We start from the raw sequence: 22,936 nt of genomic DNA, 5'->3' as shown, positions 1-22,936 counted from the left end.
CAGGTGAGATTTTTTAAATGTCGCTGTATGGATTTTGCTTATTTTACCAATAAGGTTACCCTTGAAATACTTTTCAGACATAGCATCAAAATTTAAGAAATCCTCGTGTGTGAGGTTTTCCACAATATAAGGTGCCGGTTCTTTTCTCGCTAGCTGGCTTATTGTAGCCCATTGCAAAGGGGCCCATACAGTAATGTTTCTTACGGATTGCTCGATTGTAGAGTGAATGTTGTCTACTGGTATCTCCGCATGGCCAGGGAGAAGCCTACTGAAATCAGTGACTTGTTCAAGATAAGAGGTACTTCCTAATGTTGTTACTATAGATTCGGTCGCGTCGCTTTCACCAATTACGGAAGGCGTATCCTTTTTCGAATTGCTGAATCAATGTTTCATACTAAAATTTATTAAGTGAAAAACCGACTCGTATTTATATTAACACTGTAAAAATGATTCACATTACATCACTTCATTTTATTGTCCGTATTAAGCGACATACATTTAAAAATATTGGGACGACTTTTTGGTTTAAGTAGCACCACGTGTGAAAAAAAGATCCAGCTGAAAGAGCTTAAGCGACATTCCATGTCGTATTTCGGTGACGGACAAAATGGTTTAAGCGACATTACACCATATAATTGGTGGAAGTCAAAATGATCTAAGCTACATCTCCATAAACACTAAAAACAGGAAAAAAGGTTTAACTGTTATTGAATTATTTATCTGAGAAAGGTTAATTGGTTTATGTCTCGGTTCTTTTAATCATAGTATGGTTCAACCACATAACTTAAAAAAAGATGCAAAATGTATGTCGGATAAGACATTGCTATTTTGGTGACCTCCCAAAAATAGAATTGTATCAAACGCCAAAAAAGTCTTCTGTTTTTAATGAATCCTGCATCAACCGACGGAGAAAAATTAGCTGATTCCGAATATGTATATAACTCAATATCAGCCTAGATGTCGCTTAAACCAAATAGCCTTTCACCCCTCGAAATCATGTTCTTAAAAAAATCAGAGCAGTTTACATAAAATCTGTATTATTCACTTACGATTTCTCATATTTCTCACACAACATAAGTAGAGACAGCAATTTTCGTATGGTACGTCTTCGATGGGAGTTCGCCAGCCACTGGTTTGACACGTCAGTTCATATCATGTTCTTAACCTTCCTATACTCGCGTGATTTTTTGTTACACCTACACTCGCGCGCGGTCTCACAGACTGATAGTTTGAACTGCTGTCATTTATTTTTTTTCTATGAAAATCTATAAAGATTATATTTTGTTTTCAGAATAGAGGATATAATGAAACAATCATATCATGTTATAACTTGTTAATTATATATTTAACTTGACTATCATACAAAACAGCCTTCAAAATTGACATATTTTTCTTATGTACTAAAAAAACAGAACTAAAACATATTTCTTCAAGAAAAAAACTCAAATAAACTTTCTTATTTTGAAAAACAATAGCTATAAGATATGTAAATCACAGATTCACTTGGTTATCAGCTTCACAGTAACAATCAGCACATACCATTGTAGCATGTTCCAAACAAAAGTATTTTTTGCACTTGGCACAGTTGTAACGAGTCTTGCGGTTTTTTTTGGATGAACAATATCCACAGCGTCCAATTTTGTTGTTATTGGTGGTTGCTGAAGATTCTGGACCATCCAACTGACATATTTCGACGAGCCTAAGCTTCAGGGTTCTGGGCAAGGATGTAATCAGAGCTCGACGTCGGAGTTGCGCGTTGATGAGGTCGTATGACAAAGCTTCAATGAAGACCCTGCGACTGATTTTCTTGTCGGGATTGTTCAACATATATATCACGAATGAGTTTATACCTGCGACGTTCATTAGGCTATAAAACACCACCATGGGCCACCTATTTGTGCCTCGAGCAACGTTATATGTCGCGCACATTTTGTCAACAGTGTCGACCCCTCCTTTGGTCATATTGTAGTCTATTATCATTTCGGGCTTGCCGGTCACCCCGTCAATTTTGTCATCATCATGCATGCTTGATACAAGAAGTACATTTTTTCCTTTCTTAGGGACATAAGAAACAAGACTGCAGTTGCCTCGGTACCCGAACAAAGAAGACTTTTCTGCCCGGCCGCGTATCTCCGTAAAAGTCTTAGGCAGCTCCTTCTTATTTTTGCGAATTGTCCCAAGCACGGATAGCCTGTGCTCTGCTTCAAATTTATCCAGCAAAGGAATGCTCGTGAAGAAATTATCACACGTAATATTACGTCCAGTTCCATAAATACCTTCGCTTAGCCGCGAAACCAATGCCATAGCCGAGTTATCCACTTTGTAGGCGCCATCCGGTTGTTTTCCTACGTAGACTTCCATTTTGGTGGTGTAAAACATTTTAGCGTCTGTCAAGGCGTAAATTTTGATGCCATATTTATTGGGCTTTGATGGGATGTACTGTCTAAAGCCACAGCGACCTCTAAAAGCCTCCAATTTTTCGTCAATCGTAACATAATGAGATAAGCTGAAATATTTCTTATAGGCTGCTACGACTTCTTCAAACAAATCTCTGATAGGAGCCAGTTTATCTACAGCGGCTCTCTCAGCTCGCGTATCTTTTTCGTCAAACCGTAGACAACGCATCAATAAACAGAATCTAGTCCAGTTCATAGTCAAACGAAATATTTCCGGTGACGAGCCATCAGTTTTGAATAAATCTTTGGAATTCAAGCGACTGTTTCTTCTGACTCCGGCAAAGAGTAAAAGGCCGAGAAATGCTTCAATTTCTATATTGTCAGTCTCAGAACAGTCTCTTTCCCTTGCGAAATTAGACTTTATTATATTTATATGCTCATTGGTGCACTTCACAATTCGATTTATGACGCTTTCCGGAAAAAACAACCTCCAAATTTCACCTGGCTCCTTCAAATTCTTGGCTTCTCCTTTTGGTCCTGGAAGCTGGGTGACAATATTTCGAGCGCGTCGTCTCACATGGGTTGTTGCAGGAGCTTTATTCCAACGTGTCCGACCATCCTTCCCAAGATAAAATTCTCGCGAACTTTGAACATTTTCCACTTCGCCCAACTCTTCGCCATCTTCTTCATCACCATCCTGCTCGGTGTCATAAGTTTCGTCATTTACCTCAACAAAATCTTCCACCTCACTGTCATTTTCATCCCCATAATCGGATTCGGAACTTTCTTCCTCCAAAAGCAATCTAATTGCCCGCTCATCCATCTTGTAATAATAATAATATATATCTGAAAGTAATAAAAATGATCAAAATGTACACAAATACATAATAAATAACACAAACACAGTATAAAAGTAAAAACAAAATAATTTTATACTTACGATAAAAGTTACGCCTATACTCGCGTCGGTCTGACGGACCGATTGGCGCCAAACACACCAACACGTGCGTTTCGCACAAACGCACTGCGTGCACTAAAATGAAGTTGGCAACGAATCCGGCAGCTACTAAAAAAATGGAGTCGCTGGGGTTGCCAAAAACAAAAAAAATATTGAAAAAATGTTTCGTCGGTCTCACAGACCAATGCGCGAGTATAGGAAGGTTAAAAAAATCAGAGCAGTTAACATGAAATCTGTATTATTCACTTACGATTTCTTATATTTCTCACACAACATAAGTAGACAGCAATTTTCGTATGGTACGTCTTCGACGGGAGTTCGTCCATCACTAGAGTGCCATTTGCTATTTGTTCATGTTCTCAATAGTTCAGATATGAAATTATAGTCACCATAAAATCTGGTGTTTTCAGTTCAAACGTCGTCGGTATGTCTTCGGCGGCAGTTCGCCAACTACTGGTCTGGCGTCAACTCTTCTCATGTTCTTAATAATTCAGAGCAGTTAAAATGAAATCCGGTTTTTTCACTTCTAACGACTTCTCATATTCTTTCCGCAATATAAGTGGTGACAGCAATTTTCGCATGGTACGTCTTCGACGGGAGTTTGCCAGTCACACGGTCTGGCGCCTGCTCTAATCACGTTCTATATTTCAGACCAATTAACATGTGTGCCAGTATTATCACTTAAAACGTGAATTCCATATGGCATAATCGTATGATATCCCTTAGAACTATACTCACCCGTATAATATATCGTTAGTAATGACAGCGATTTTCGCATGGTACGTCTTCGACGGGAGTTCGCCAGCCACTGGACTGGCTGTCGTCATTTCTTATCATGTTCTAAATAAATCAGAGCAGTTAACATGACATCCGGTTTTCTCACTTTTAACGATTTCTCATATTTCTCCCGTAATATAAGTAGAGACAGCAATTTTCGTATGGTATCGTAAAACATGATAAGAAATAAGAAATGCTGGGAGTTCGCCAGCCACTGGACTGGCTGGCGTCATTTCTTATCATGTTCTAAATAAATCAGAGCAGTTAACATGACATCCGGTTTTCTCACTTTTTACGATTTCTCATATTTCTCCCGCAATATAAGTAGAGACAGCAATTTTCGTATGGTACGTCTTCAACGGGAGTTCGCCAGTCGTACGGTCTGGCGCCTGTTCAAATCATGTTTTATACATTCCAGAATGTGTGCCAGTTTAAACGTGAATTCCATATGACAGAATCATATTATGCCCCTTTAAAACTATATTCACACATATATATTTTGATAAAATTAGAAACGAGCGCAAATTTCGCATGGTACATCTTCGATGGGAGTTCGCCAGCCACTGGTTTGGCTGGCGTCAGTTGTAATCATGTTCTAATTAAATCAGAGCAGTTAACATGAAATATGGTTTTTTCACTTAACACGATTTCTCACATTTCTCCCGCAATATGAGTAGAGACAGAAATTTTGTATTCTCGGTATAGGCATGAAATAATCAGCAGAAAATTCTAAATAAAATTTATTTTTCAATATAGTCCCCTACCATCTCAAGACACTTATTTGTTCGGGAAAGTAACTTTGCGATACCCTCTAAAAAATATTTTTCTTCGTGGCCTGAAAAATGTTCGTTTATCGCTGCCTTCAACTCTTCATCGTCGGAAAAATGCTTTCCACTTTTTTAAGATTTGGGAATAGAAAATAATCACTAGGAGCTAGGTCCGGGCTGTAGGGTGGATGATTGATTTCTTCAAACCCACACTCCTGCACAGCAGCCTTGGCGATACGCGCCTTGTGGACCGGAGCGTTGTCGTGAAGCAGCAAGACACCTGCGGTCAATTTTCCACGTCTTTTTTCTTTAATTGCCTCCTTTAAATTACGCAGGGTGTTTGCGTAAAGCCGGGTCCAGACGAGTGTAACGTGTAATGTAAGATTACGTGTAATTTAGTATCAACAGTGTGGACGGCACACGAACTAAAGCGAATTGTGAACGCGAAAATATTTCAAAAGCTGTTTCCACTCAGTTGCTACGAACATGCCGAATAGGAAGGTCGTGATAGCTGGTGCGGCTTTTATTTTCATGTATTTACTAACTGAAGACCGCAAAAGTCGGAAGCGTCGATGGTGGAAAACTAATTTGTATAAAAGAAGATCTTCTTTACTTGTGGAACTAAAATCTCAACATATAAGTGGTCAATATAAAAACTTTACCCGGATGTCGCCTACTGACTTCGAATATTTGTTAACAATCATTGCGCCTAAAATATCAAGACAAGACACTATAATGAGATCTGCAATTTCGCCGCAAGATAGACTGGCTCTAACACTAAGATTTTTGGCAACAGGAGATTCATTTACAAGCCTTCAATACACCTTCAGAATTTCAAAACAGTCAATGTCTTGCATTGTACCAGAAGTTTGTGAAGCGATTATAAAAGCATTGAAAGAAAACATTAAGGTGAGTTTTACATATTTTTATTTATTTATTAAAATAACAAATTAAGCTATTGTATTAAGTACGGTAAGCAAAATTAAAATTATTCCAAAATTAAAATTAGAAAGTTGAATCAAATTGTATCTTCAAATCATGTAGTACAAAATTTATTCTTTTCAAATCAGGTCATTCACAAAGTCTACATCTTCATATGAAGTTTGAGATAATTCTGAGGGAACAGGTGAAGCATATGGAGCAGTAGGGCAACTTGTTTGATTTTGACCTGTTGAATACCCTGAAGTAAGTTCTGAGCGATTAGACAAAGAAGGTGGTTCATTGCAGTATCTTGATGAAGGAACCGAGCCTGTTGTATACCCACTGTAATTGAATGCCGATGGATAATAATGTTGAGAAAAGTTAGTGCACCCTTCATCGGCTTTGAATATTACGTCCATTATTGCTCGCTGCACGGCATTTTTAGTACTTCTGTTATATTGTTGCATCTTGCTGCATATAAAATTTGAAAAGAAAAGGGTTTCACTGTCAAAATTGTTTGGATTATTGTTCCGGGGTTCAGGAGTAGGACTAGAAGCAGCACTCTTAAGCAGGCCAAGAGCCTCCGAAAGCATACCCATTTTTTTATTTTCGTCTGATTTCTTTTTTTTGGGGGCCTGACCAGTTGGTGATATAAATTCTGAACTGTTATCAAACAAACTGTTATCATTTTCGACACTTGTAGATGCACTCTGTTCCGGTTCATTTGTAATCTGTAATTAAAAAGAAATTCATTGTTTCAGCTGCCAAAAACAGAGTCAGAATGGATCCAGATCTCAAACAGATTTGATGAATTGTGGAATTTTCCCCATTGTGCCGGAGCCATGGACGGTAAACATGTCATTCTCGAGGCTCCGGTACATAGTGGCACAGAATATCGTAACTACAAATCTAATTTCAGTATAGTGATGTTTGCTTTAGTAGACGCGGAATATAATTATAAATTTCTGGATGTCGGATGTCAAGGCCGCATTTCAGATGGTGGAATTTTTAAGGAAACTGAATTATATAAAAAACTAGAAAATAATTCGTTAAGATTGCCTGCACCTGAAGCACTGCAAGGTAGAAACAAAGTAGTACCATATGTTTTTGTAGGAGACTCTGCCTTCCCTTTACAAAACAATATAATGAAACCCTATCCAGGAGAATACCCCAAGGGATCGCCGCGAAGAATTTTTAATTACCGGTTAAGCAGAGCTCGCAGGATTGTAGAAAATGTATTTGGTATCACAGCATCTGTGTTCAGAGTTCTACGAAAACCTATGCTCCTTCAGCCCAAAACCGTGGAGACTATAGTCATGGCTATTGCACACTTGCATAATTTTTTGAGAAACACGGATTCATCTAAAAACTTGTATGCACCCCCTGGCTCACTTGACAGCGACCAAAACGGAAGATTATGTGAAGGTAGTTGGCGGAGAGATTGTGAAATGTCATCTTTACTTCCATTGAATAATGTACCTAGAAGAGCTGCCTCAACGGCAAAACAAATTAGGGATGAGTTTAATGACTATTTTATGAACGAGGGTACAGTTTCTTGGCAGAATACATATTGTTTAAAATTGTATAGCACACTGGCCGCTTACAAAAAAGGTTAATATTCAAGTGAAGAAAAATAGTGATCTTCTTTTGTTAATTTTTTCACAATGGTTGTCATAAATTGGAATTACTCACGATATGTTTAAGTTTTGAGTTTTTATATTATAGTTTTATTTTTATTTACCAACACGTAGTTATTTTATTTTATCTCGGCATATTTCGGTTGAACATTTTGGTCCTTACGAGCTGGATTGTGTAGTAAGCAAGAAAGTGAGTTTGCCGTGAAAGTGCCAGGTAAAAGGAAGCAGTAGCTCGTTGATGATACCAGGCCCTGCAACAGCAGAGCTTTGGAGATTAAGCAGCATCATCCAACGCAGTCTACTACCGCAGAGGTGCGGAGGAAGTGAGTGCAAAAGTGCAATACGTGTTGGTGAACCGTGAGTAAATTTAACATTATTACGTGATAGATAAGGGTAATCAAGCAAGATTAGTATAGCTGGTTACCAAAGACAAAATGGAGCTATTAAATGTTCAATACAATATCATGGAGCAATTAAAAAAGTCCAAAATTAACTTTAAGAAGAGTCCTAAGGAAAGATTGTCGAAAACACATATAGAAACCAGGTTGCAAACTATCGACTCTAAATGGTCAGAATTTACAGGAAATCATTACAAATTGTTACAAATTAAAGACATATCTGAGTTTAGTTATTTTAAAGATGGGCTTTATGATGACACAGAAGAATTTTATATAGAGTTTAAATCCGAGCTAAGGGATTTTGTAGAAAAGTTGACGTCTACGAATAAAGACACAATTCCGTCAGAAGAATTGTCATCTTTCAATGTCGCATGCAGTAGTAAAGGCAATGTCAAGCTCCCAAAAATAGCGATCCCGACGTTCTCCGGAAAGTACACCGAGTGGACGACATTTCGCGATTTGTTTCTGTCCTTGGTACACAACAACAGCTCCATCAACGATGTCCAGAAGCTACATTATTTAAAAGGGAGTTTAGCAGGAGAGGCAGAGCAGTTATTGCGTCACATACCGATAACTTATGAAAATTATTCGCAGTGTTGGTCTACGTTAGAGAGTAGATATGATAATAAACAGTTCCTAGTAAATTGTATATTAAATAGCTTTTTTTGTAAGAGAAAAATAGAAAGAGAGTCAGCCACCGCCATGAAAGATTTGTTAAATAGTACTGTAGATATGTTGAATGGTATAAAAAGTTTAGGTATTAATATAGAGTCCTGGGATATTTTGATTATTTATATAGTTAGTGCAAAACTGGACCAAGAGTCGCGCAAGCAATGGGAGGCTAAAGTTAGTCAACTTTTATTACAGTCAAATGTATTACCCGATTTGAAACAATTTAAAGAGTTTTTGGAAAATAGGTTTCATTCACTAGAATTTTTAGATAACAAAATAAATGAATTTAATAAAACCAAAGAGTATAATAGTCATCAAGCTACAGCCAACCCTTCTAAAATAGTGAGTATGTTAGGAATGGAGCAAACGTGTCCATATTGTAAAGAAAGTCATAAGCTTAGCAATTGTAACGATTTTTCGAATTTAATTTATAGTGAAAGACGTCAGTTTGCTGAAATGAACAGAATTTGTTTCAAATGCCTTGTGGCAAACCATTTAGCAAAGAATTGTCGCAGTAGTAATTTTTGTAGTATCTGTAACCAGCGACACCATTCTCTCTTACACCAATTTCCTGCAAGCTTCAAAGAAAGTGAGAATGATGATAAGTGTCAAGAAGTTACCTCTGACGCACCAGTTGTGTTAGGAGATAATATGACACATATTAAAAGTCACCTTTTAAGAAAAAATTCTAAGCATGTTATACTGCCAACAGCGTTAGTCGATACTGAGTCTTATCACAATCAAAGGCACACTCTCCGAGCTTTAGTGGATCAGTGCTCGGAAGCTTCCTTCATTACAGAAAAGGTAGTTAAACAATTGGGCTTGAGGAAGATTTCAACAAACAGTAGAGTAACAGGTTTAGGTTGTGCCAAGAGTATTACTTCACGAACTATGGTGATTTTACCAATACGCTCTCGTATTAGTCCTTGTTATATTAGAAATATTAAAGCATATGTAGTTGATAAAATAACCACTGTAATTCCATCCAGGGCAATTGGGGTTTCTTGGCCAACATTGAACACGGTAAAATTAGCTGATCCGAACTACCATACACCCAGCTCAATTGATCTTCTATTAGGTGCTGAAGTGTACAGCAACATAATGAGAGATGGTCTCCTCAAATCCTCTACAGGAACCACAATCGCACAGAATACCACATTAGGGTGGATTATAAGTGGCGAAGTAGAAACTTCTAAACAGAACTATCATATAAGAAAGTATGTAAATAAATATTAGATGTGTGTTATTATAGTATCTACTTGTACGTTATTTATTTTATTTTAGTCACGATACATTAGTGTTTCCTATAACAGAATTAGTTCTATTTAAAAAAGATTATAGTTACAGAAATTGTTTATTGTGCAATGAGTATAAAATATGGTCAAAATAATGTTCAACAGCTTATAGATCGAATTAATTTGAAGATTCTGTAGATATATTATAAATTTCTACTTTATTTTATTTTCATTTTAATGCATATGTCTTTATACATTTCAGTTAGCTATCTTAAAACTTGTATTGTTTAGTGTTAACATGGTGTTTGCATTTTGAAGATGATATTGCTTAAACGAAGAAATCAAAGTATTATTTCTTAACTGATGTAATTATTAATACAGTCCACTAGTTTTAAATGGTCAGGATACCTACACTACAAACAATGTAGGTACACACAATTTCATAAGTTTTTGTTACAAAAGGATGTTTCATTGTCGTCTTATGATGAATAATAATATTTTTAAGTTTAGTTTGAGATTCTACATAAGTTCATGTAATTTGAATATGAAGATTAAGACTAGTTTCTTATTGTAGTAGTTTATATTAAGTCAGTCTATTTGAGTTCATGAATTGAAACTTTTCAGTTACGTGCCTGATTGTATTTATGAAATAGGCTATGGCGGGCAGTTAAATTGAAAGACTGTCGTCTTTGGCGGGCAGAATGTTTAAAATTGTATAGCACACTGGCCGCTTACAAAAAAGGTTAATATTCAAGTGAAGAAAAATAGTGATCTTCTTTTGTTAATTTTTTCACAATGGTTGTCATAAATTGGAATTACTCACGATATGTTTAAGTTTTGAATTTTTATATTATAGTTTTATTTTTATTTACCAACACGTAGTTATTTTATTTTATCTCGGCATATTTCGGTTGAACACATATTGTTAAGTTTTTTTTATCAAGTCGAAGGAAACTAGTTCAATGCAGTTACCTCTGTGTTGCGTCGTTTCCTTGGATTATTTCGATCTCCTAAAAATGCCAGCGCCTCGTAAGCAAACCATGTACTTTTGTACGTTTCATCCCCACCTGTAAAATAAATTACAATAAATAAACAATACAATAGAATATAGTACATATATGTATAGTAAAATATAGTAGAATATAGTAATATAGTGGGTATACAATAGAAGTAATAATTGTACTAATAGCAAGTAAGTGATAATACCGTAAAAACTAAATTAATAAATAAAAGTGTGTAATATGTAAAGCAACATAAATTTATAATAAAACATACCTTTTCCGGAACTATGGCTCTTCTTTACTTTTCCTTTTTCTCTTCGATGTGAAGCAAGCAAACTAATCATTTTGTTTTTGCATTCTTCTACATCTCTTTCCAATGAATGAGCAATATCACTCCAAGCATCGTGTTTCAGATTTTTTTTATAGTATTGCGGGTTTTTTGGATCCCAAATAACAGGTTTTTTTTGATACAAACTAATAAGTTCAAGCGATTGTTCGTCACTCCACATCATGAACGTACATACGACACAACCGTCACGAACGCCGTCCAAACGAGCACTGCGAGCGTCTTTGTGTTCGCGCGAAAAACCGACAGCCGATGGATCAACCCCGAGCGCCGCGCGAGCGTTACATGTAATGCTCGTAGTGCCGTCCACACGTAGAATTCGTGTTACATTACACGGTGGATTACATTACACGTTACACTCGTCTGGACCCGGCTTAAGATGCAGCAGTAATACTTTGACCTTTTTTTGTGTACTCGATTAGCAAGATTCCCTTGGAATCCCAAAACACTGTGGCCATGAGCTTTCCTGCGGACGGGGTGACTTTGAACTTCTTCGGTGGGTCTGTTCCTTTTCTATGCCACTGCATAGACTCTTGCTTGCTCTCAGGGTCATAGTGATGAACCCACGTTTCATCACCAGTAACAATCCGATCGAAAATACTTTGTGGATTTTCACCACAAAGCTCCAAAAACTCCTTGCAACAGTCAACTCGCACTTGTTTCTGAAGCGCTGTGAGCATTCGCGGCACCCATCTTGCACTGACCTTTGACAAATTCAGACGCTCATGAAGGATAGTGTGAATAGTACCTACGGATAGCTTAGTCCTTTCTGATAATATTTTCACTCTTACACGGGCATCTTCGAGTACAAGTTTCTCGACTAATTTGACGTTTTCTTCAGTAGCGGCACTAACCGGCCCACCGGCACGGGGATCGTCTTCAATGCTCTCTCTACCCCGTTTAAATTCACTTGACCACTTCTGAATTGTAGATAATGAAGGCGCAGAATCTTGGTAAACAGCCACCATTTCTTCGTGAATTACTTTTTGAGTTTTTCCTTGTTTTGTGAGGAATTTTATCACAGCGCGATGCTCGATTTTTTTCATCGTTGTCGAATCAGTCATCTAAATTGTCTTCTCGCAATGATATCTTGAATACTAACGGTGACAATTAAATAATTTTTTTTATGTATACCCTCAAAGAGTATTATTACTTAGTGAGATAATTTAATTACCCTTAACATTAGTATATCACCTCAATACCGAGAATACATTGAACGCCCCTCGTACGTCTTCTACGGGAGTTCGCCCATCACAAGGGGGCTATTTGCTCATGGTCTCAATAGTTCAGATATGAAATTATAGTCACCATAAAATCCGGTATATTTCTTCAAAATTCACTAAGTTCCGAGACATTCGAGAAGATGTGAATGTGATATGGTAGAGTTGTGTTCTATATTTCAGACCAATAAACATTTGTGCCAGTGTTATCATTTAAAAAGTGAATTCCATATGGCGGAATCGTATGATGTCCCTTTAAAACTATATTTACACTTATAATATATCGTAAGTAATGACAGAAATTTTCGCATGGTACGTCTTTGACGGGAGTTCGCCAGCCATTTGGTCTGGCATCAGGTCTTATCATGTTCTAAATAAATCAGAGCAGTTAACGTGAAATCCGGTTTTTCCTTTTCGAACGATTATTTTATTACTCACGGAAAAATTAGTAGTGGCAGCAATTTTCACATGGTACGTCTTCGACGGGAGTTCGCCAAACGTACGTTCTAGCGACTGTTCTAATGTTCTATATTCACACCAATTAACATGTATTGCAGTATTTTCTCATGAAATGCGAATTATTAATATGTCGTTAGTAGAGCAATTTTCGTATGGTACGTCTTCGACGGGAGTTCGCCCACCACAAAGGTGCCGTTTGCTATCCGTTCATGTTCCCGATAGTTACACATATAGGGTGATTTTTTAAAGCTTGAGAACTTTAAAAAAAAAAACGCATAAAATTTGCAAAATCATCGGTTCTTTATTTGAAACGTTAGATTGGTCCATGACATTTACTTTTTGAAGATAATTTCATTTAAATGTTAACCGCGGCTGCGTCTTAGGTGGTCCATTCGGAAAGTCCAATTTTGGGCAACTTTTTCGAGCATTTCGGCCGGAATAGTCCGAATTTCTTCGGAAATGTTGCCTTCCAAAGCTGGAATAGTTGCTGGCTTATTTCTGTAGACTTTAGACTTGACGTAGCCCCACAAAAATAGTCTAAAGGCGTCAAATCGCATGATCTTGGTGAAAAATGCGAGTTTGTCTGTTTAAATTATTCTCTATAACAAAAGCTCCTATAGTCCATTTCAACTAAGATGATCCCCGTGACAGTTCGATTTTGACAATTTGTAGAGATGTTCTACAATGAAATAATTTCGATTGTTTCTGGTAATCGATTATACTTTATATAGAAATGAAATCGATTTGATTACTACCAAAGCTTTAAAATATATGATTTGTGTTTTTGTATTTAATTGAAAGTTTATAGTTCATAAGTGCATTTTATTAAATGTATGTTTTACACAGTGGTTATTAGGTAAAATGAAACAAAATTTGAATAGTATTTTTTTTATTCACTATCTGAGAAATCACTGTCAGAGTCGCTTGACGTGTCGCTTTCGCCGACATTTATTATGAGTTGGTCTTTCCACCGATCTATTCTGACGTACCGCTCCCAGTCCTCTACTATTGTATTTTTGGTCTTTTCAACTACTTTCGCCCAATTTTCACCGGTGACGTGATGGCAGGCAGTTTGCAATAATGTTAACATTTTGTTCGCCGTAAATGGAGGAGACGTGTTGTTTTTTGCAGCAAATCCTGAAATTGAAATAATGCTGATTGATAAAAAAAGTCCTTAAGAATTGATTTAACTAGCTTGCAAGTCCAAGACTTAAATAAAACTCATTTTCTGGTTCCTGAATTACGTTTCCCTAGAAAGCTGAGAACTAAAATTATTAAAACTGAAAATTTCTTTTATATAATGGTTGTAGTATAATGGTTGTTGTCTGTAACGCCCAGAAAACAAGACACAATTAAAAACCTATTGTGTAGGTCTGTCTTTATAAAGGTATTTGGGCGTTACGAGGTTGTATAAAGCCTATATAGGCTTCAAAGCAGCACTTGCAAATAGTCAAGTAGATAATAAAATTGAATTAATAATTTTTAATTGTTATTAATAAATTAATTGTTAAACTTACCTTTAACTTGTGCCCAAATTAGTTCAATTGCATTGTATTGGCAATGGTACGGAGGCAATCTTAATACACGGTGCCCATGCGCCTTGGCCATCTCGTCCAAATAATATGTGGGTGTCGGTGGTTATGCTCTCTAAGAAGAATCAACAGTTTTTCTTTTATCATTGTCATGTCGGCGGGCATGTTATTGTTATTTATAGTAGAACCGCCTAAATGAGTCCTCGCCCGCGGAGTACAGGGGCGCGGGGGTATGACGACGAAGGGGAACGAAAGAGGTGCGGGCGGCGGTCGAGCGTAGCGTGTAATACAAGGGGCGAAATGTTACTGGACATTTCTTGAGATATGTGACGTCATAGTGGTTAGCGGCAAACAGGTGAAGATTTTTATTAAAAAAATAATAATGGCTATACAAAATTTGAATGAAACAACTGTAAACTATACAACGTGTTCCTTTTGTTATCCCATAACTCCATGGTATCAACGAGACCACGTACATGAATTAAATAGCATAAGCATTTTTCGATTATTGTTATTTTCAAATTTTTATTTTTCATACAAAACAATTCGATAAAAATGTGATTTTATGATATATAGGTATGATATGTAGGTAAAAAAAGGTAATAAAGTTATGTATGTAATATTTATTTATGCAAAATTTATCAAAATTATAAATCAATCACTTATGTCCATAATATCACTATCACTGGAACTTGATTCTTCACTTTCACAACAGCCATCATCAGAATCATCAGAATCGTCTTGCACATTAATAATAAAATCAACAACTTCATCTAGGACTCCATCATGTTTGCAATATTCGTCTTCGATTTTAATCACGTGTTTAACACAATTCTCCCATTTCTCTTTGGGATATTCAGCAAATAATCTCTCTAATATTTCTTTTTTCTGGTCCAAATTAGAGTCGATACTTTTTTGTGCTAATTGTCCTTTGATATCACCCCAGACCAACTCAATTGGGTTCAGGTCTGGGTGATATGGAGGCAAACGCAATACTTCGTGTCCGTTTCTTTTCAATACCTCGTCAATTTTGTAAATATCTTCTGTGAAATTACTTTTAATTAATTTATATAAGTCATCCTTTCTAAGTTTTTCATCAAAAGGCACGTTATGTCGTCGTAGCCATTCTTGCATAGTTGGCTTGGTAGAAGCCATAGTTGGCTTTTTCTCTTCTCGAACCGAATGATAAGCTGCGTTGTCCATTACTATGACAGAATTTTGCGGTATATTAGGCATGAGCTTTTCATTTATCCATTTACTGAAATTTGCGAAATTCATAGAATCGTGATAATCACCTGTTTTACATTTGGATTTGAATATCACAAGGGCTCCGTCTACAAATCCAATTTGACCTCCACAATGTACGATGATCAAACGGTCCCCTTTACCAATATGAGATAGAACGCCAAGTTCATCCTTTGATTGCCAACATTTTGAAACGTTATGAGACGCGTTTACATAAGTTTCGTCAAGGTATAAAATATGTCTTCCTTCTCTACGATATTTTTTAATAGTATTTAGGTATTTCCACCTCCACGATGTGATATTTGGCTGTTCGATAAGGAGTTTCCTTTTAGATCCGCATTTCTTAAATTTAAAACCTAGATCATGTAATAATAGCCTTAAATATTCCCTGCCGCAGTGTAATATATTCTCTTCTCTAAGTACAGCGTTCAAAGTTTTCAGAGTAGGTATTTTTTTGAAAATTGTGTAAAACTGAGTGACTTTTCTTCTTACCACTCCTTTTGTGAAATCGTCTATTTCCACTCTTTTTCTACGAACCTGTTTTGGTTTTCTCGGTGATTTAAATCTCTCGTTGTCATTTAATGCTTTCCCTTGTTGTACAATTCTAGATACAGTCTTTTCTGATAGTCCAGTAACTTCTGCTACAGTTTTATTTAAAGGTATATCTTGTTTATATTCATCAGAATTTGGGTCGAGTTTCTTTTTTCTAAAATATTCATATACGTTAAACGCCATTTGTTTGCACTGACTATTAATTCTATGTCCGAAAATATTTCGACTCATCTTGAGAATGTAATCTCATGTATAATTTTCACAAGGCGTCCGCAACTGTCAACACGTGTGATCGCTAACCGCGTAGCGAGCGAACTGAGTTTTTACAAGAATGCGCCCGCCGCCCGCACCTCTCTCGGTCCCCTTCGTCGTCATACCCCCGCGCCCCTGTACTCCGCGGGCGAGGACTCATTTAGGCGGTTCTACTATAGTCATTCCACTATAGTGGCTTTGTTGTCTTGTGACGTTGGTGGTTTATTAACTTGTCGAGAATGGTACTTCGCGTTGTCCATTATTATAATACTGGGTTCTTTAAGATTTTCTATTAAAGTCATAAACCATCTTTCAAATTTTTCTGAATTCATCTCTTCGTGATATTCGTTAGTCTTTTTAGATTTAAAAGCCAGAAGACAATTCGGTATAAATCCTTTTGAATTTCCAGCATGGCAAATAATAAGTCTTTCCCCTTTCCCCTCTGGTACCTTTGTAGAGGCGTGAGCAGTGTCATCTGTCCACATTTTAGTGACGGTGTGATTGGCGTTCAGCCATGTCTCATCTATAAAGACGACGTTGTCCCAATTTTCTATTTCTTTTGCCGATTCCAGAAATGTATATCTGGCGATAGCAATATCTCCTCCTCTCCATTATTATTTTCCTCTTGTTCACTCTTTTCCATTCGAACTCAATTGAACTCATCACCCGCCATAAAGAAGTCACACTGACAGTGAATAACTCAGCCTCTTTTAATGATTTTTTCAGTTTCGACAAACTGGGTAGCTCTTTCCTTTCATAATATCGATATATATGTTTTCGGATAGCTTCGACGTCAAAACTGTCCACATTTGTAATTGGCTTATTCCGCCGTCGCTTCTTCGGTGTCGATAAAATATTTTCATCGGTACCAGCTGCACCAAATTTTTCTTTTGTGATACGTTTAACTGTGGCCTTCCCGATATCCAATGCTTCTGCAACTCGGGCTATAACATTTTCGATCGGCACCAGTGGACCACCATTTTGTCGCTCACGCTCAAAGTAATCCCTCAAGCGAACGACCAATTCCCGAGATTGCGAATTCAAAACAGTCATTTTCGTTTTTTTTCGGCATTTTACCAACAAATAACAACAATGAAAAACTTGAACAAACAACAGCAACAAAACTCAACAATAACCAAAAGTAACAATAACCAAAAACCACGCAAAGATCAATGAAAACACAACTCGCATACAAGGCTGATGCACTCGTACTGACGCGATTGATAAGCGATGACAAGATGGCCGCCGATTATGTATTGTCCCAGCTCTACGTTATTTCCACGTTCCGTTCCACGTACACGAATTGCGCAGGTATTTATTTTTAAATTAAAGTAAGCGATACTGTTTTTTTTATAAGTTTAAGATGTTTAAATTTAATAAGTTTCGTATTTTTTGTTTGTTAAATATAAAATGCGTAATTCAGAACACGATGAAATGTCACGGGGATCATCTTAGTTGAAATGGACTATAGATGATTATACTTTATTCGCCGAAACAAGTTAGTAGCGCGCTTTCTCTATCACTCAACACCATACAAACGACAAAGACAAAACATCATGTTCAAGGTCAGTGGGCCGAAACGAAATCTCAGAAAAGTAAGCGCGCGGGCACATTGCGCTTCTTCGAGCTCGCTTAGCTTTTGTCCGCGGTTATGTCTGTCATATTATTACTGATAAATTAAATATTGTTACCGAATGATGATATGCGTGTGACACGCTATATACATTATTAATACATTGAATTTACGTAATTGTACAGGTTGTTCATGTCTTATAAAAAAATAAACAATTGTCATTCATAGTTTTAATATCACAAGAATTTATACAACATTATTATATATATGTATACATTTAAACTTACTCACTATCCGCCGTATCACTGCTACTACTATTTCCTACATTTATTACTAATTGTTCTACCATAATTTCTACGTTTTTGTCCATTTTATTCATGTTGGGCTCTACTATATCTCTCACATGTTTAATACAATTTTTCCATTTGAGAGAGTCAATTTTTTCAATCGCGTTTTTTAACACAATTTTCAATTCTCCATTTTAAACGTTTTCATATTTGAAGCTACATTTCCTTTGATTTGAGCCCAAATTAGCTCTATCGGATTTAATTCGCAGTGATACGGCGGAAGACGTAGAACAGTTTTGTTTTGGGCTTTTGCCATTTCATCCACCACTCGGGCGTCGTATCTATTTCTATGGTTTTTTACAATATTTAATAATTCTCGTTTTAACATATCGTCTTCAAACCTAATATTTTTTCTTTTAACCAATTGATTATTTCTTGTTTTTTACATTTTTCTGTTGGTATTTGTTCAATTTTTCTGGAGTAATACGAGGCATTGTCCATAACTATAACACACTTATCGTCTAATTTATTTAAAACTTCTCTAAACCAATTTTCAAATTCTTCGGCGTTCATATCTTTATGATAGTCCCCTTGTTTCTTCGACTCAAACATGTTCAATCCTCCTTCAACAAACCCATCCTCGCTTTCAATGTGGGTAATTATAATTCTTTTGCCTTTTCCTGTAAAAAAAATAAAATTTACTGTAACCAAATTTAAGAATAGATAACAGCTTTTGAAATAAGAATAGATAATAGCAAGTAATTTGTTTAACAAAAGATCAAAAACAGTCATTAGCACACCTGGGCACAAGTTACAAATGTATTCAGAAGAAGTATCTCTATCTCTTCTCAATAGAAATATACCTATTACAATTTGTTTAACAAAAGATCAAAAAACAGTCATTAGCACACCTGTTTAGTTAGCACACCTGGGCACAAGTTACAAAATTAAATGTATTCAGAAGAAAAAAACTATATACCTATTACAATTTGTTTAACAAAAGAACAATAAAAAAGACTTTAGCACATCTGGACACAAGTTACAAATAAATTCGGAGAAAAAACTACATATGATATACCCATTGCATTTTGTTTGATAAAATAACAATAAATAACAACATAGGTCACGAGATGAAACATTTTGTAATAATATATTAAATAATAAGTAATACACACCTGTAGGGGCTTTTAAGCCAGTTGTCAGACCGTTGATAAAAGCATCTCGACTATTCTTCACTGTCGTAATATTCCCGCAAGTTGGTAATGCGCTGGAACCTTGTCGAAGTCACATCCCCGTGACGTCACCCGCAACTAAAAAGTACAGCTAACAAAAAATGAGTTAAAGTATATATTGCATATGACTTCAAGATTCAGTTTAACTGCTTTTGCAATCAAATGTTTTACTTTATAATTGCTTTGATAATGAATAATTAGTATTAATCACTTACGCAAATGTATATATAATCAAAATATATTTACAAATATTCGACTACAACAATAAAAATCGAAAAAAACTTGATAATTAAAATTTTTAGTCAAGTAAGAAAATTTAATGTATGAATATTACTTTACGTTACATTACTATAAGTATTATAATAATTGAACTTATATATCTATTTAAAATAAAACAAAAACAATCATTAATTTTTAATGTTTATTAGCACAATTTTAAAAATCTAAGGTAGCTCTTCAACCCCACTCATATAATCTATATCAGATTCGGAGTCGGTTTCTGAATCTGTTGTCTCTGATTCACTATCATTTTCAGTGTTGATAATGAACAACTCGTCTACTAATCTATCTTTTTGCCAGTATTCTTCTTGAAGCCTTTTGACATGATTTATCTCCTTTTTCCAGTCTTCAGGCGTAATTGACTGTATAGCCTCCAAAGTTAAAGATTCAATTTTGCTCTCCAACTGTTCCACATTCTTGTCAGAAACTCTTTGTTTGACCAGATGCCATATATACTCAATCGGATTTAGGTCGCAATTATACGGTGGCAGCCTCACAACTTCGTGGCCATGGTCAGTTAATAATCTATCAATTTTATATTTTTTCTCAGGTTTATTTTTTTTTATTAGTAAATATAGTTCTGGTTTAGTATAGTGTTCCGAAAACTCAATATTGTGGGCTTGGAGCCATTCGACCATAACCTGTTTTTTTGCGCTCATATTGGGAGTTCTGTCTTCTTCTTTGCTGTGGTATGAGGCGTTGTCCATGACAATAATGCTGTTGGGGGGTATATTCGGTATAAGTTTCTCCTGCATCCATTTGGTAAAATTTTCAGCATTCATTTCATCGTGATAATCACCGGTTTTTGTCTTTGCTTTAAACATCAACAGTGATCCTTCCACAAACCCAGATTCACTTCCTGCGTGAACTATTATCCACCGGCGACCTGGACTATCATTTTTTTTCACTCCAACATCCGTAGCCGATTGCCAACAGCTTTTCACAGTATAATGGGCGTGGATCCAGGTCTCATCTATATAAAAAACTGTTTTTTTGTCAGAGCCAAGAGAGTCGTTTTGCTTCATCCGGCGCAAATACTTAGCTCTCCATGCTTGAATATTCGGTCTTTCAATCAAATGTAATCTTTTTTGATAACATTTCTTGAATTTATAGCCGAGACAGTTTTTCATTAGGTTACGTAATGTAGTCTCACTTGCTTTATAATCTAAATCTTGTCTGGCAGCAGCCATAATTTTGCGCATAGTAGGTATTTCTTTGCGGACTGTGTACATTGAATTAATGATATTTCTCATTGCAGATAATGCAAATGAATCTAAAAACTTGCCTCTCTTTTTTTTAATTGGTGTTTTAATTTTACTGCCACTAGCCACAGCCGTTTCTTTTTCGCGCCTTAATTTGGCCATTGTGTTTTTTGCTATCCCTGTAGCGCTTAATACACGCTGCGTGACCTTGGTGGTATTTTGTAAGTGTTTTAATATATCTAATACAGTTTGTTTCGGAATATCAATATTTTCACTAGTGTCCGGTGCGTTTTTGAGGGCTCGGGTTACAGTTTGAAGTAGTATTTTAGTGTCATCCTTTTCTTTTTCAAAGTAATCGTCCACTTTATTAATGATTTCTCGAGCACGACTATGCAGTACTTTTCTACTCATTTTAACACAACAATAAAAATAACAATAAAACTTAACAACAAAAGCAACAAACAAAACGAAATAACAAGAAACAAAATAATAAAATAGTGCGTTGTCAGAATCACAACTCGGTACGCGTACACGCCGGCCAGTGTTGCTAACGGTACTGAGTGATCGATTCGATTACGTCATCAACATGGCGGCCGGGCGCATTACCAATTTGCGAGGATTATATCAAGCCATGCTTTTGAGGTACAATGCCCTTCATTCACCCACGTTTCATCCAAGTAGTAAATTTTTTGGTTATTTTCTCTGGCATTTTTGATAGCCCGTAGGTAATTACGTCGCCAAAAGAAAATGTCATCACGATCGAGCAGCAGGCTGTTTCTGTTTCTTTTACTAAATTTAAAGCCAATTTCTTTTAATATTTTATACAATGTTGTCCTTTTGATAATGCCTAAACTGCCATCATCATTGATTGCCTTCAAAATCTTGTCTAGTGTAGGTATCTCATTTCGTGCAAAGAAATCGTGGACTATAGACCTTATAGCCGTTTTTGTAAAATCATCAATTTTATCCACAATTGACACACGTTGTTTTAATTTCTTTTGGGATTTTAGTACGCCATTGTTTTTCTTCTCCATCACTATTCTATGAATAGAAACCCAATGCACACCTAGTGAAGATGCAACAGCCTTCAAAATGTCGCCATCTGAAGCTGAAGAATCTGCACTTCTCATAGCTTGATACATATTGAGTATCATAGTTTTCTCAGTAGATGAAAAAGGCCGTTTCTTTCTTTTTTCAGCAGGTTGATCTACATTATTCGCCATTGTTTCGAAAGTCCGTTTTGTACACCGCCAAGTAGTCAAATAAGTAATCAATCACAATATCCAATACACAAGCCAGTCACAATAAATGTAGGTATCAACAAGTCCAAAGAACACGCAAAGTCACAAGATAGAGAGAAAATATAGATCGGTGAGCACGTCAGCACAGTACGGATTGCACAAGCAGACTCAAAGAGTAAATTAATATATACGGGGAAAGAGAGACATCTTGCGAGATATTTGTGCGTACTATTTTGATGCGTGATTCAACGCCATCTGTAACTTGGCCCCAGAAGTAATTCTATCTATGTGTGCGTGTGTGTATGTATACGAACGATGCACACAAGGCCACAAGCACGATGCTTTCTATGTGTGCGTGTATGTATGTATACGAACGATGCACACAAGCACGCTGCTTTCTTTTGACGTTTTCCATATTAAATTATATCAACAACTTATGTTGTTATAGGTATATATCTCTTGTTTTGGATGTTACAAGTGAAATATCTACCTATGACAACATAACTCGTTGATATATAATTTAATATGGAAAACGTCAAAAGAAAGCGTCGCGCTTATGTGTATCGTTCGTATACATACATACAATAGAAAAATGTTTTAGGTACAAAATAAAACGAAATGAAACAAACGGATATTTAATACATCGATGATTTATTTTCTGTTTTTATAATTTTTATGTTTATTATAATATTTTTGCGCTGCTGTTTTAGTTTTATCTTCACCCTCATAACTTAATTTTCCGGACAAAATTCGA

The 22,936-nt window shown here is 36.1% G+C and overlaps 4 protein-coding genes and 1 long non-coding RNA gene across 5 annotated transcripts in view; 2 read left to right on the top strand and 3 right to left on the bottom strand.

The window, feature by feature from the left end:
• Positions 1 to 22,936, top strand: part of LOC106137222 (uncharacterized) — a 97,074-nt gene that overhangs the window by 17,482 nt on the left and 56,656 nt on the right. The gene's annotated exons all lie outside the window — the stretch shown is intronic.
• LOC132903101 (uncharacterized) lies at positions 2,614 to 3,472 on the bottom strand. Its single transcript, XR_009657317.1, has 2 exons — positions 3,337 to 3,472; positions 2,614 to 3,242 (listed from the first exon to the last, which is right to left on the bottom strand). It is a non-coding gene; the product is annotated as an uncharacterized LOC132903101 (long non-coding RNA).
• LOC132903094 (uncharacterized) lies at positions 5,254 to 11,335 on the top strand. Its single transcript, XM_060950423.1, has 2 exons — positions 5,254 to 5,807; positions 6,581 to 11,335. Exons 1-2 carry the CDS (start codon positions 5,385 to 5,387, stop codon positions 7,433 to 7,435), a joined length of 1,278 nt encoding a protein of 425 aa, XP_060806406.1. The 5' UTR covers positions 5,254 to 5,384; the 3' UTR covers positions 7,436 to 11,335.
• LOC132903099 (uncharacterized) lies at positions 5,697 to 11,274 on the bottom strand. The gene is made up of 3 exons (XM_060950428.1): positions 11,037 to 11,274; positions 10,734 to 10,828; positions 5,697 to 6,550 (listed from the first exon to the last, which is right to left on the bottom strand). Exons 1-3 carry the CDS (start codon positions 11,272 to 11,274, stop codon positions 5,960 to 5,962), a joined length of 924 nt encoding a protein of 307 aa, XP_060806411.1. The 3' UTR covers positions 5,697 to 5,959.
• On the bottom strand, positions 14,514 to 21,608 carry LOC132903108 (uncharacterized). The gene is made up of 5 exons (XM_060950465.1): positions 19,922 to 21,608; positions 19,533 to 19,551; positions 18,675 to 18,908; positions 17,322 to 17,468; positions 14,514 to 16,223 (listed from the first exon to the last, which is right to left on the bottom strand). The coding sequence occupies exons 1-5, from the start codon at positions 21,350 to 21,352 to the stop codon at positions 14,974 to 14,976; spliced, it is 3,081 nt and encodes a 1,026-aa protein (XP_060806448.1). The 5' UTR covers positions 21,353 to 21,608; the 3' UTR covers positions 14,514 to 14,973.

The sequence above is a fragment of the Amyelois transitella genome, chromosome 21 (assembly GCF_032362555.1).
Source record: "Amyelois transitella isolate CPQ chromosome 21, ilAmyTran1.1, whole genome shotgun sequence".
Lineage (NCBI taxonomy): Eukaryota > Metazoa > Arthropoda > Insecta > Lepidoptera > Pyralidae > Amyelois > Amyelois transitella.
The sequence above is the reverse complement of the archived record's forward strand: the minus strand, read 5'-3'. Positions and strand labels throughout refer to the sequence as shown.

Excerpts from the sequence above, each read along its gene's own strand:
- LOC132903094 (XM_060950423.1), top strand. The coding sequence starts at position 5,385 with ATGCCGAATAGGAAGGTCGTGATAGCTGGTGCGGCTTTTATTTTCATG. Across the intron at positions 5,808-6,580 it reads CATTGAAAGAAAACATTAAG|CTGCCAAAAACAGAGTCAGA; the intron begins GTGAGTTTTACA and ends TCATTGTTTCAG.
- LOC132903099 (XM_060950428.1), bottom strand. The coding sequence starts at position 11,274 with ATGATGTGGAGTGACGAACAATCGCTTGAACTTATTAGTTTGTATCAA. Across the intron at positions 10,829-11,036 it reads GAGCCATAGTTCCGGAAAAG|GTGGGGATGAAACGTACAAA; the intron begins GTATGTTTTATT and ends TTTATTTTACAG. Across the intron at positions 6,551-10,733 it reads GGAAACGACGCAACACAGAG|ATTACAAATGAACCGGAACA; the intron begins GTAACTGCATTG and ends TTTTAATTACAG.
- LOC132903108 (XM_060950465.1), bottom strand. The coding sequence starts at position 21,352 with ATGAGTAGAAAAGTACTGCATAGTCGTGCTCGAGAAATCATTAATAAA. Across the intron at positions 17,469-18,674 it reads ACAAATACCAACAGAAAAAT|TTTTTCATTGTTGTTATTTG; the intron begins GTAAAAAACAAG and ends TGTTTGTTCAAG. Across the intron at positions 16,224-17,321 it reads TCCACTGGTGCCGATCGAAA|CTTTAAATAAAACTGTAGCA; the intron begins ATGTTATAGCCC and ends AACAAGATATAC.